Source organism: Episyrphus balteatus, chromosome 1 (assembly GCF_945859705.1).
Source record: "Episyrphus balteatus chromosome 1, idEpiBalt1.1, whole genome shotgun sequence".
Lineage (NCBI taxonomy): Eukaryota > Metazoa > Arthropoda > Insecta > Diptera > Syrphidae > Episyrphus > Episyrphus balteatus.
The window spans coordinates 136,077,538-136,091,169 of NC_079134.1; the positions used below are offsets into that span (position 1 = coordinate 136,077,538).

Below are 13,632 nucleotides of genomic sequence, written 5' to 3' on the forward strand. Positions count from 1 at the left end.
ATTTGATCTAAATCCTTTGAGTGTTTTCTTTAGCATCTGATTCAATTTAATACTAGTTCTGATTTAAACATTTTAAAGCTACATTTAGAAAGTCAAAGTCTTTGATGAAATTGATTAAAAAAAATTCTTCCTAAATTTCGCATTATTGGTAAGATAGAAATCCAAGGTCTTTGCCAATAGCTTAGTTTTTTTTCACAACACGATTCTTTCTTTCTAATCAAATTTTTTTACGACTCTTTAAAAAAAACCCATCTTCATTCATTTGAAGAAGAAAAAAAAAATATAACCACTTTCAAAATTAAAAGAAAAACTGCTTCGTCAAGATGCAAAAGGAAGTAAAATTTATACCTACTCTCGTTTATTTGAGAAATGTTTGCATTTTAGTCTTTATTATAGTCAGCAAACTTCACACCCACTTCTCTTTCTAAACCCAAAAAAATTATGTGTAATACTGAAATCATATTCTTATGATTCACTTTTATTACAGTTATTAAATTAAACGCACAGAAGCAGAATGATTATTCAAATTTAATAAACAAAAAAGCTTAAAGGAATCTCTCCCTTCGACATTTTTTTTCTGTTTCGTTGTGGAGGGTAGTGGTGGAGGGTGATCTTTCTTTGGCTAAGAGGCTTTGGGCATCTTTCCTGACACTGGTTTTTATTTATGTGAAATTTCATTTATCTCGATTTTTGTTGTTGGGTATATAAAATCGGAAGTTAGCTCCCGCACGAAATATACACAATCACTTGGGGTTTTATCGTTCCCCGATTTGACTTTGTTGGATGCCGAGCAAGAAAAAAAACCTAGAAAAACACAAAAGAATTTCGATACTAAGATGGAAAGAAAAGAGTCCATCAAGATCTGACAGGGTATATGTAAGAAGCAAAAAAAAAAACACCCTAATGTGATGTAATATGTACAAAAGTCAGCTATCGATATTCGCCCTCATTTAATAGCCCATCTTCAGCTCAATGCACACCAAACGGCAGCCTTGTTATAGAAAAGGGTGAGTGTGAGTACGATATGGGGGATGGATGATTCGCATCCGGGATAAAACCAGCAAAAGAAAAAAAAGTTAGAACATTAAAGTATAATTTTTTCGGACACAGGAAGTTAAGACGAATGTCTAGTGAAGTAAAAAATCTCATTTAATTTGGGTTTGAATTTGGTAAAGAGCGATAAAAGTTTGAAGGCGGGTCATTTTTGGTCAGTTTTTTTCTTTGAGTTTCTGATGTCAGCTTAAAATGAATAAAAGTTGAAGTATTCAATAAAGATATATTTTCGACTTGACGCTCATTTATTGACAAGGATTTTATCAAAAGAAAAAGAAGTTTATACAAGACTTGAACGACTAATGGAGGTTATTTTGATCTAAAATAAAATTTGATGAAGGTTTAAAGGCTTCCAAACTGCCATTGATACTAGATATAATATTTGTTTTCAATTTGTTGTACTTTTAAGAAGTTGCTTAAAGAAAAGGCATTCTCAATCTTTTCTATTCACAAGACTATTGTTTTTTAGTTTTTGTTTAAAAACTATTCAAAAACAACAAAAATATTTACCTGATACCAAAATAAACAAGCAACACAATAATTTTCAAAACCTATACTTTAAAAATTTTTCTTCAACCCTCAACTAAAAATTGAATGATATTCACTTTCCTCCTTTTAGGAGCTATCATCCTCATTGAATTGGAAGAAATAAGGTTCCATGGGATGAAATGAAATGGACTCTGCAATCGTGTAGTGTAAATTGAAAAAGTTTTGTTCAGTTATTTTCTTCGACAAAATAAAAACTTTAAATTAATTCTATACTCTTTTTTTTCAAACAGCTTGCAATAGATAGATAAACAGTGGAGAGTTGTCTTTGTTCTGAAATAGTTTTTATATATACATTTGGAAAGTGTTTTCTTTTTTTTGAGAAGTGAATTCACTTTGATGAGAAAAGAAAAAGAATAGAAATAAAAAAAGTAAAGAAAAATGAATATTTGTCTATAAAGTTTTGACAAAGAATATGCAACAAAATAAAAGACGATATAGCTACTCTTTTCAATTTCAACATTTAGTTTGAAATTTGATTTGATTGGTGAAACGAAGATTTCAGTTTGAATTTGGAAATATTGAAAGTTGAAATGAGTAAGAAGTCAAAAGACATCATGATGAAATGATAGTGAAAACTCTAAGGGTGGAATATTAAAAGTGCCTTTTTGTGTATTGGAAAGTATGTTTTTTTCAAAAAGATTGTAAAATCTCTAATTGGTCCCAAAAAGCCAATGGCTTTTTACGAAGAGACAGTAAAATATGTAAATGGCCCGAAAAAGCCATTGGCTGACCAATTACAGGTATTACTGTCTCTTCGAAAAAAAAACACCCTTTTGCATAAAATTTTTGTATGAAAACTCTTTATTCATGCTTTCTATGCCAAATGCAACATTTTTTCCAAATTTCATTAGGGTGTCCTATTAATTTTATTCTCCTTCAAAAAACACTCATTAAACCATGATATTCTTATAGACACTTTAGATTCTTGTTTCCAATCTCAAGAGTAACATAACTGCTGAATTTCAATAGGGTACCACTACTATTACTCAGTTTTTCTTATAGACCCACATTTTCTCTGCACTTAAAAAAAAGTACCCTTCCACATGAAAAAAATTTATAGACTTATTTTATTCGTAATTCTCATGGGAAAGACAACATTTTTAATAAATTTCGTAAATACCTTTAATACATTTGATTTTATTGGACTTATATCGGATTTTCATTATTTCTCAAAAACACACTCTCAGCTAAAATATTTTTATAGAGTGCTTAGATTCTTGTATAAATGAAACATTTTTAACAATTTTTTGAGGTAACAATTTGTCCCAGTTTTTGTGGTACTCTAATTCAGAATATCATCATTTCTAAAAAAAACAAAAACATCCTGTCACTCAAGATAGTTTTGCAGATTCTTTAGATTCTTAGTTCTTATAACAAAAAAACAAATAAAATAACAGCTGACACAAAGCTGTTAGTTATTTACCTTATAACTCAACATAACTCAACACAAAAAAAACACCCTTTCACGAAAAATGTTTTTAAGAACTTTATGAACCCCCTTTGTCACTTCTATGTCTTAAACCTTCATCCCAAATATCATCAGTATATGGGCCAAAATACTTTTTGATGCATAATTAGGGCATTAAAAAAAAATATGGAAATTTTGATCATTATATGTATGTATTTTCATATATTTTAGTTGACATAGAATGGTTATAATTTAATCTATTATAAAATAAAATTTGTACCGATGTTTTGAATGATATTTCTATACCTATTTATGACAGTTTAAAGGTTTAAGCACAAAGTGATCAAAACCAGACAACTGCGTTACTTTATTGCAAATTTCAGTTTTTATTTGTAAAATCATATAATTAAGCTCTCTGATATTCCTATTTGAAACTATAGGAATAACGTAAGTCTGCTATGAAGTTAAATCACAGAAAAATCAATTTCAATTAAATATTCTTAATAGTTTATTATCAAAAATCAGCTTTAAAACTTTAAATGCCACTGCGTTACCAAGATAAAAGACAACGTTTCCGTGATTTGCAAACAATTCAATCCAAATTTGGGTTTCAAACTTGTAAATGTAAATAATGTTAATTTTATAACTCAATATAATTTTTCTAATAATTTGTACTTTTTCTTCAAATAAAATGAAGTTGGTACTTTGAAAAAAGTTTTTTGTTATAACTTTTAAACTGAGGGTGGGCTAACGAAAAAATGTGATGTAATTAGTTGGAATTAGAATGGTTAATTGAGGAAAAATGAAAAAAGGATAAATTTTACACTGAAAAAAAAAAAGTTTGATTTTTAAGAAGTTGGTACTTTGAAAAAAGTGTTATTTCGTGTTCTGAAAAAGCAATCACTTTACACCATATCATATTTGTTGTTACTTTTGAAATACGTTTGGATATATTTTACTAAGCATGTAGCTTTTCTAGGTACTTATATGGCAAACAAAACAAAAAATTGATTTTGAGACTTGAAAAATTATTCGTTTTATTTGTTGTGGCTTTTAATGTTAAATGTCAACTTAAGCTTCTTAACAGGAATGTTATATGGACGACATTCAATCAAGTAAAAATGTTAATTCAAATTAAAAACATTTGAGGCGAATGCAAACACCAGTGAATTTAATTGTTCTTAATTATAAATTAAAAAAGGGTCACTGAAGTGTATACGTACTTTTTTTTTGGTGTGGTGAATAAATACTAATTCTTCTATAATTTTTAAACTAAGGGTAGGATAGCAAAAACAAAAGTTGGGCTATCCTGGGCTAACCTTGGGCAAACAAACTACGGTCTTAAACAAACGGTTTTTTCACATGAAAAAAAAAATCAATTTTTTTTCGGTTTCTGATAAAAAAAAAGTTTTTTGTTATATCTTTAGAAAAAATAGTGCAATCAAGAAAAAAAAAGTTGGGCTATCCTGGGCTAACGTTGGGCAAACGAACCACAGTGCAAAACCAACAAATTTTACACTGAATAAAAAAAATTTTTTTGTGATTTTTGAGGTGAATAAAAATAATTCCGTTATAATTTGAGAACTAAGGGTGGGCTAACGAAAAAAAAATCTTGGGCTATCCTGGGCTAACCTTGGGCAATCCAACCAGACAGGTTTGAAAAAAAAATTAGCATTTGGGGGTGCCAGCTTCACATAGCCGTCAAAAGTATGGTTTTTGGTTTGATGACTGATATTGCAGTCTAAAAAACATTTTAGAAGCTTAAAACAAAATGAATCTTAAAGCCAAATAAATAGCCTTTCTAAAAATAATAATCATTTTATCAGAAAAAATGTTCCCACTTTCTTAAGAGAAAAGTAAAAACAAACAAAAATTGGAAATTTTGGGTTTTAGAAAAGTTCCAACGATTTAGCTATTTGATAGTTAGAAAGAAAATATTTTATCATATAATCCTAAAATGAGAAGAATAGAGCTTTTACATGGTTTTTATTTTGTCATGATGCGATTATTTATTACTAAGATACAGCCTATCGAAAATCACTAAAAAAATCACGATTTTTGTTTGTTCCCTTATTTTTTTTTGGGCTAGTTTATTTATATGAAGTCAAAAAACAAGCACCCTTGTTTTTAATCCGCATCAATAACTTCTCTTAGAGTAATTGTATTGACTTTATTTTGATGTCATTAGATTAGGCATCAAAAAATACCTTTAAAACATGTGTCATATCATTATATTCCAAAAACACTTTTGTACCTTCACCCCTACCAATTTTCCAAAAAAAAAAACACCCTTCCACCCAATTTTTGTTTCACAGTTTTTTTTGATACTTTTGTCTTTAACGCCTAATTAACTTGTACCGAAATTTAATTTGCAGAGTATAGTTTTAAACGGTCACTGTGGTGTATGCGTAACATTTTTTATGATTTGTTATTTCTTGCTTAAAAGTTTATATTAAAAACAGTCGCATTAATAAAGCCAGAACTACATTGAAATACAAAGGCAAAAAAAAGTATAAAAAGTAAACAAGAGTACAAAATAACAAAAAAAAAAAACAAAATTTATTGATGTGACATAGACATTTCAAAATATAATTTAGGTATTTGAAAAACTAGAAACTTTTTTCTATATTTTTTACTTTGTGTTTCTATTGTGTTCTGGCTTAACAACACAAAATTGAGAATGATTTAAGGGTTTTACAATTTTAAACAAAGCTCGTATCCTCAGTTTATCTAAACTACGTAAGTCTAACTTTGTTGTTAAAATTTCAAGAGCCCTATATTAATGTAAACTTAAGCGAACTATAAAAAAGAACTCTCAATTAACGCAAATATTCTAGAAAGTATGATATCCGGTTAGTTCTCTATCAAGAAAAAGCTTTGTCAATATTATTTATTTATTTTTTTTTGTCAAAATTATTTATATATAATACATTTTATTTGGCATAAGAAATATTTGGCATTTTTTAAAACCACTTTAAAAATAAATTTAAGAAATGTGTATCCTTTTTATTTTGGTGGTGGAGGTCCTTTAGGCTTACAAACCATCATAAACTCTCGAAGATTGTTGCATGCTTCATCATTCTTCCATGTGCTAGTTGGACAATTGATCATTGTTTCCATCTTAACACAATGCATCAACATTGATGCACAGGGTTTGCACGAACCGGGTGGAGGTGATGGATGTGGATGATCATCATTTTCGTGTCTAGCTTTCATTTCCTTACCTAAAATTCAAATTCAAAAATAGAAAAAGGAAACTCATCCATAGAAATAAAATAATTACCCTTTTCAGCACATTTAACAATAGCATCTTGAACAGGTTGAACAAAATCAGGTGTACCACTTAAAGCCTTGGGCAAATATGCTTTCATTTTTGCCTCATCAACTGTCATTGTTTCAAAGTTAACCATTTCAGTTGCATTCATGATACATTGATGATAGCACTATGAAAAAGATTTCTATAAGTTCAGAGTTTTTGAAGGATATTGTAAGGATATTACTGAATTACGATGTCTTGGACCATGATGTCCCTTTCCTCCAGGTCCACCACCACCATCAGCGGGAGGACCATCTTCGTCACTCATCAAGCTTTTGCAACTTTCTTTGATCTCACTTGTTGCAAAACCCTCAAAAGGACAACAATCTTTTGCAGCCTTAAAATCCGGCTTATTATTGCAGTCAATTGCATCGGTAACACTGAGGGCAACCTTAAACAAATAAAAAATATATAAAAACTTAACTTTTAATTTCACAACGCAAATTGGCAGGAAAACAATTATAAATTTCAACCTACCAATCCGATGGCGATAACCAAATTAAGTACTCCGAAACGATTCATGTTGTTTTTTCGTAGATTGAGATAGTTTGACATTCGAAGTCAAACTGATTTAGTGGAAGATTTTTACGATGAGCTTTATAGTGTGTTAAAAATTTCGGAAAAAAAACTATAATTGTTTATTGAAATTATAATATTTTTGCTTACGCTTGACTGCGGACAGTGCTCCAATCTGTGAGTGATCGTAATTATCATTAAAATTTTCGCAAATTATAAAAAAATTAATGCGACTCGCAAGTGAGAGAAAAAAATTCACAAAACAAAACCTATTAAGTGGGACCCATTTTCTGTGTGTCAGTTTTTAAATGCCTTTTATTTTAATTCAACAATAATTTCATAGAATTTAAGCTAACTCAAACACCGACAGAGAAAAATCGAGCAATTTTGTTGAATTTTGTTATTGTATTTTGATCACAAGGGATAATACAATGTGATTGATAAGATTATAATTGAAGAGCTTTATTAAGGTACTTTTAACAGAGTTTTTGATTTTGTAGAGAAAAACGTTAATGAATTTATGGTTTTTAAATAAAATCTGGGTAAGTAACGTAAAAGTTATGTTTTTTTTTATTTAGGCTTGAGTTTGTATTTATAAGTGATTTGCAAACAATGCATATATAAATGATGCTATCAAATTTTGCAAACTATGGCAACCTTGACAAAAGACTTAACAATTGTTCTATTAATTGAATGTTTTATAAATGGCAATTTTATGTAGGTATTGGGGAAAAAGGTAAAACTATGAATTTATTAGAGAAAACGAAATAATTTGTATCTGAGGGCAGAGGCGTAGCTGCTGCTGTATCAGCTGTATCAATGTAATTATAGCCCCCCTATTATAGGGGCCCCCATGAGACCAGAGCACAAGACGTTTATAAAAAAATTCACATAAATCTATAAACCTAAAATAAAATTTGATTAATAGAGGAGGGGTATGGGGGGATAGAATTACCCCAAATCAATTTTAGCCTACTTCCGATTATCGTACTTACTTTATTACAAAGTTTAAAATTTTATTTACTCGTAATTAATCTTTATAAATAAAAAAGTTCTGGAGGGTCCACCCTCCAGAATCATGCCACACAAAACTAGCAAAAGATGGCTCTGAAAACCCTACCAATCTGACATTGTCTATCAATAAAAAAACAAAACTTAAAACCCAGGGGCGGAGTGTACATGTTACGAAACAAAAACAAAAAAGTAAATAGAATTAAATATTTCTGCGGGAGGATCATATTTTGCTATAAATAGGGCCACCACCACTCACAATATTCAGTTTGGCTTTGGTCGTCGACGAAATAACATCGACAGTCAGTTCCTGGCACCGGTAAGTGTAACTCTTGGGACATGTCTCATGGGATATGTCTCATGAGACGTAGGGAACATGCTCGGGACGTGTCCGGGACATGTCCGGGACACGTAGGGGACATGTCCGGGACACGTCCGGGACATGTCCGGGACACGTCCGGGACATGTCCGGGACACGTCCGGGACATGTCCGGGATATGTCCGGGACATGTCCGGGACACGTCCGGGACATGTCCGGGACACGTAGGGGATATGTCCGGAACATGTCCGGGACACGTAGGGGACATGTCCGGAACATGTCCGGGACACGTCCGGGACATGTCCGGGACATGTCCGGGACATGTCCGGGACACGTCCGGGACACGTAGGGGACATGTCCGGGACACGTAGGGGACATGTCCGGGACACGTAGGGGACATGTCCGGGACATGTCCGGGACACGTAGGGGACATGTCCGGGACACGTAGGGGACATGTCCGGAACATGTCCGGGACACATAGGGGAAATGTCCGGGACACGTCCGGGACATGCCCGGGACATGTCCGGGACATGTCCGGGACACGTCCGGGACATGTCCGGGACACGTAGGGGACATGTCTGGGACATGTCCGGGACACGTAGGGGACATGTCCGGGACACGTAGGGGACATGTCCGGGACATGTCCGCTACACGTAGGGGACATGTCCGGGACATGTCCGGGACACGTAGGGGACATGTCCGGGACATGTCCGGGACACGTAGGGGACATGTCCGGGACACGTCCGGGACACGTAGGGGACATGTCTGGGACATGTCCGGGACACGTAGGGGACATGTCCGGGACATGTCTGGGACACGTAGGGGACATGTCTGGGACATGTCCGGGACACGTAGGGGACATGTCCGGGACATGTCCGGGACACGTAGGGGACATGTCTGGGACATGTCCGGGACACGTAGGGGACATGTCCGCGACATGTCCGGGACACGTAGGGGACATGTCCGGGACAAGTCCGGGACACGTAGGGGACATGTCCGGGACACGTCCGGGACATGTCCGGGACACGTAGGGGACATGTCCGGGACACGTCCGGGACATGTCCGGGACATGTCCGGGACACGTAGGGGACATGTCCGGGACATGTCTGGGACACGTAGGGGACATGTCCGGGACACGTAGGGGACATGTCCGGGACATGTCCGGGACACGTAGGGGACATGTCCGGGACACGTAGGGGACATGTCCGGGACATGTCCGGGACACGTAGGGGACATGTCCTGGACACGTCCGGGACATGTCCGGGACACGTCCGGGACATGATGGGGACACGTAGGGGACATGTCCGGGACATGTCCGGGACACTTAGGGGACATGTCCGGGACATGTCTGGGACACGTAGGGGACATGTCCAGGACATGTCCGGGACACGTAGGGGACATGTCCGGGACATGTCCGGGACATGTCCGGGACACGTAGGGGACATGTCCGCGACATGTCCGGGACACGTAGGGGACATGTCCGGGACAAGTCCGGGACACGTAGGGGACATGTCCGGGACATGTCCGGGACACGTCCGGGACATGTCCGGGGCACGTAGGGGACATGTCCGTGACACGTCCGGGACACGTAGGGGACATGTCCGGGACATGTCCGGGACACGTAGGGGACATGTCCGGGACAAGTCCGGGACACGTAGGGGACATGTCCGGGACATGTCCGGGACACGTCCGGGACACGTAGGGGACATGTCCGGGACATGTCCGGGACACGTAGGGGACATGTCCGGGACACGAAGGGGACATGTCCGGGACACGAAGGGGACATGTCCGGGACATGTCCGAGACACGTAGGGGACATGTCCGGGACATGTCCGGGACACGTAGGGGACATGTCCGGGACATGTCCGGGACATGTCCGGGACATGTCCGGGACATGTCCGGGACACTCAGGGGACATGTCCGGGACATGTCCGGGACACGTAGGGGACATGTCCGGGACACGTAGGGGACATGTCCGGGACATGTCCGGGACACGTAGGGGACATGTCCGGGACATGTCCGGGACACGTAGGGGACATGTCCGGGACATGTCCGGGACACGTAGGGGACATGTCCGGGACATGTCTGGGACACGTAGGGGACATGTCCGGGACATTTCCGGGACACGTAGGGGACATGTCCGGGACACGTCCGGGACATGTCCGGGACAAGTCCGGGACACGTAGGGGACATGTCCGGGACGCGTAGGGGACATGTCCGGGACACGTAGGGGACATGTCCTGGACACGTAGGGGACATGTCCTGGACACGTAGGGGACATGTCCTGGACACGTCCGGGACACGTAGGGGACATGTCCGGGACACGTAGGGGACATGTCCGGGACATATCCGGGACACGTAGGGGACATGTCCGGGACATTTCCGGGACATGTCCGGGACATGTCCGGGACACGTAGGGGACATGTCCGGGACATGTCCGGGACACGTAGGGGACATGTCTGGGACATGTCCGGGACACGTAGGGGACATGTCCGGGACATGTCCGGGACACGTAGGGGACATGTCCGGGACATGTCCGGGACACGTAGGGGACATGTCCGGGACATGTCCGGGACACGTCCGGGACATGTCCGGGACACGTAGGGGACATGTCCGGGACATGTCCGGGACACGTCCGGGACATGTCCGGGACACGTCCGGGACATGTCCGGGACACGTAGGGGACATGTCCGGGACATGTCCGGGACACGTAGGGGACATGTCCGGGACACGTCCGGGACATGTCCGGGACACGTCCGGGACATGTCCGGGACACGTAGGGGACATGTCCGGGACATGATCGGGACGCAAAAAAATTTTTAGCCAAACAAATTTATTCCGAACTTTTTTATATACATGCATAATTATAATAAAAAGCGAAAACTTGCAAAAATGAGCTATAAATTTGTGACGTAAGGGGTTACAGTTTCCTTTTTGCCCTATTTCTTATTAATAAATTAATTTACTAATACGCAACACAAACCAAATAACTTTTATTAAATCTCTAATCCAAATTTAATAATGCCAATCGATTTCCATAATATTTGTTACAGTTTCCATAGCCCCTAAGGTCTTATAGCTAAAAATCCACAAATCTGTTGAAAATACTAAGCCTTCTCCAGCCACTAATATAAATTCTATTTCCATACACAATTTTTCACAAGGTGATTTTGGAATCAATGTTATTGAAATTTCTCCACTTAATTGCTGTATAAAAATAAGTCCCTGAAGGTACAATTCTTTTTCTACTCCTTTGTAGTTATTTGACATCAAAATCCAACTAGAGTAAAATGGCTCAAAGTGTAGAGGATAATAGTATGGTCTTCTGATGAATTTCCTCGAAGCCTTTACTGCGTCAAATTGACAGTTTCGAAACTGAAGAAACCATTCGTCACTGGCTGAACTCTCAGCAATTTTATCCAGTGCCGTTTCGATGGTGAAAAATTTTTTCATCAAAAGATTTGTTTCAATATTACAAGGTCGACTGGTGAGAAAATCACCTTGATCTTCAAGAATTGTTGAAAGGATATTTTTTAGTGATTTGTTTGGATGAGAGTCCTGGATGATGACGGGGAGACCTTTTTCGAGGTATTTTTGTTCAATCATTGAGTAGGTGACATTTGTAAGACTTGGTAGAAATTCTAAAGAAGACAAAAACTGGTTTGAATTTTGGAACAAAATTTTAATAAGATTTCAACTTTACCCAACTTTTCACACAGTACACAATTAATTTTGTCTGTTTCATATTTTCCCAGACTTAGAGTGGCTGCAATACTTTCTACTTTCTCGGGGACATTTTTATCCACTAAGCACTTTGCACTGTACAATGGTTTCCAATTCCAATATGGCAGCAATTCAATAAGAATCAGTTTTCCAATAGCACTAAGTGACCAATTCAACACTTCCACATTAATACACAACCACCATATGGTACTTAAAGCAACCAGGACTATTCCAACTCGTTTCCAAAATCTCCATCTCCAACTTGAAAAAAGAGGTTCACAAACTTGTTGCATATCCTTTCGAGTTAAGTTTTTCCTTTCACAAAAATTTAAAAAATTTTCAAAATCTTTTTCAATTTCACTTTGCATTGAAGGAGACATTTCGAATTGTGTCAACTCTCCTTGAATGGAAATATTGAAATAAAAATTTTAAAAAATCCTTCTAGGCATTCTTTGTGGTTTTACAATTGCAAAACAGGACATGCGCCAGGATTTTATAGGAAACTGTGTAACTGGTTGCAAATTGATAACAGAAAATCTAATTTTCTATCACATTAGCTTCGAAAAGGAAAATTATTCAATTGCACATTGGCAATGATACATCTGAGTCTTTTGTGATGGTCGATATGAAAAAATGAAAGAAAGAAGGGTACGTTAAGAAGATTTAAAAGCTGGATGGAATATTTTATTTAAAATATTGTATAAAATATTTATTTGCAATACTTAAACAAAGACTGTGTACTCCTGAAGGTAGATGTTTAAGGTGTAGTCTAAGAACTACCAAATGGTCATTTTCGTAAGACCTAAATATTTAACCTACATTTTATATCCTAGTATTGGAAGGATATCGACGCAAGGAGCACAAATTTGTATCGTATTGTGACATCTTCTAGATGTCGTACAAACATGAATGAGGTGAAAAAATTTATGAAAAATGTTCATTTTTATACTTGAAATGATAAGCTTTCCAATAATATACATTTTATTATAAAAAAAATGGACCAAATCGAGATGGAAGAAAAAACGATTGTTTTTTTTTTTTTTTAATTTTTTTGATAAAAATTGATTGCATTGAAAAAATTTCAGCTTCTTTTCTAGATGTCGTCCAAAAATGATTGAGGTGAATATTGAAAGCTTAAATAATAAGCTTTCAGATGATATAAAATTCATTATAAGTTGTTATATAAAAATATTGACAAGATTATGTGTAAAGAAAAAAAAAAATTTTCACTTTGCAAAAGCTTCATTTCGAGTACCACAAAATTTTTACTTGCGACATAGGTACTAGGTATATATCAAGTTATGCATTCGTACAAAAAAAAAAGTTGAGATAACATTTTTCCATGACATTACGATGGTAGACAATGCCAAAAAAGAAGGTCCCGGAAGTCCGTCTGTCTGTCAGTCTGTCTGTCTGTATAAGGAGCTACAGCCTAAACGGATGCACCGATTAATGCCAAACTTGATATGCGTTATTTAGCGACTCTCCAGAGGATTTTTTCGAATTAATTTTTTGGACCAAAAATAACGGTACTTGTCATATACCAATTTTAGTAAAATTCAAATATCTCGAAAACGGCTCCAACGATTTTGTTTAAAAAATTCAAACGGTAGTTTTAAGCTAAGGTCTATCTTTTAATTAAATTTTTTTTGTTGAAAATCGTTAATTTAACGGTACCTGGCATAGAACCGTTTTTTTTCAAATGTGATTATCTCCGAAAGTGCTTCTTCTATTTCA

The 13,632-nt window shown here is 36.8% G+C and overlaps 2 protein-coding genes across 2 annotated transcripts; both read right to left on the bottom strand.

Moving 5' to 3' along the window:
- Nucleotides 1-5,953: 5,953 nt before the first annotated feature.
- Nucleotides 5,954-6,925, bottom strand: LOC129921035 (uncharacterized). Its single transcript, XM_056002658.1, has 4 exons — nt 6,804-6,925; nt 6,511-6,717; nt 6,294-6,453; nt 5,954-6,234 (listed from the first exon to the last, which is right to left on the bottom strand). The coding sequence occupies exons 1-4, from the start codon at nt 6,879-6,881 to the stop codon at nt 6,017-6,019; spliced, it is 663 nt and encodes a 220-aa protein (XP_055858633.1). The 5' UTR covers nt 6,882-6,925; the 3' UTR covers nt 5,954-6,016.
- A 4,228-nt stretch (nt 6,926-11,153) lies between these two features.
- LOC129921029 (uncharacterized) lies at nt 11,154-12,290 on the bottom strand. The gene is made up of 2 exons (XM_056002650.1): nt 11,876-12,290; nt 11,154-11,813 (listed from the first exon to the last, which is right to left on the bottom strand). Exons 1-2 carry the CDS (start codon nt 12,273-12,275, stop codon nt 11,188-11,190), a joined length of 1,026 nt encoding a protein of 341 aa, XP_055858625.1. The 5' UTR covers nt 12,276-12,290; the 3' UTR covers nt 11,154-11,187.
- Nucleotides 12,291-13,632: the final 1,342 nt, after the last annotated feature.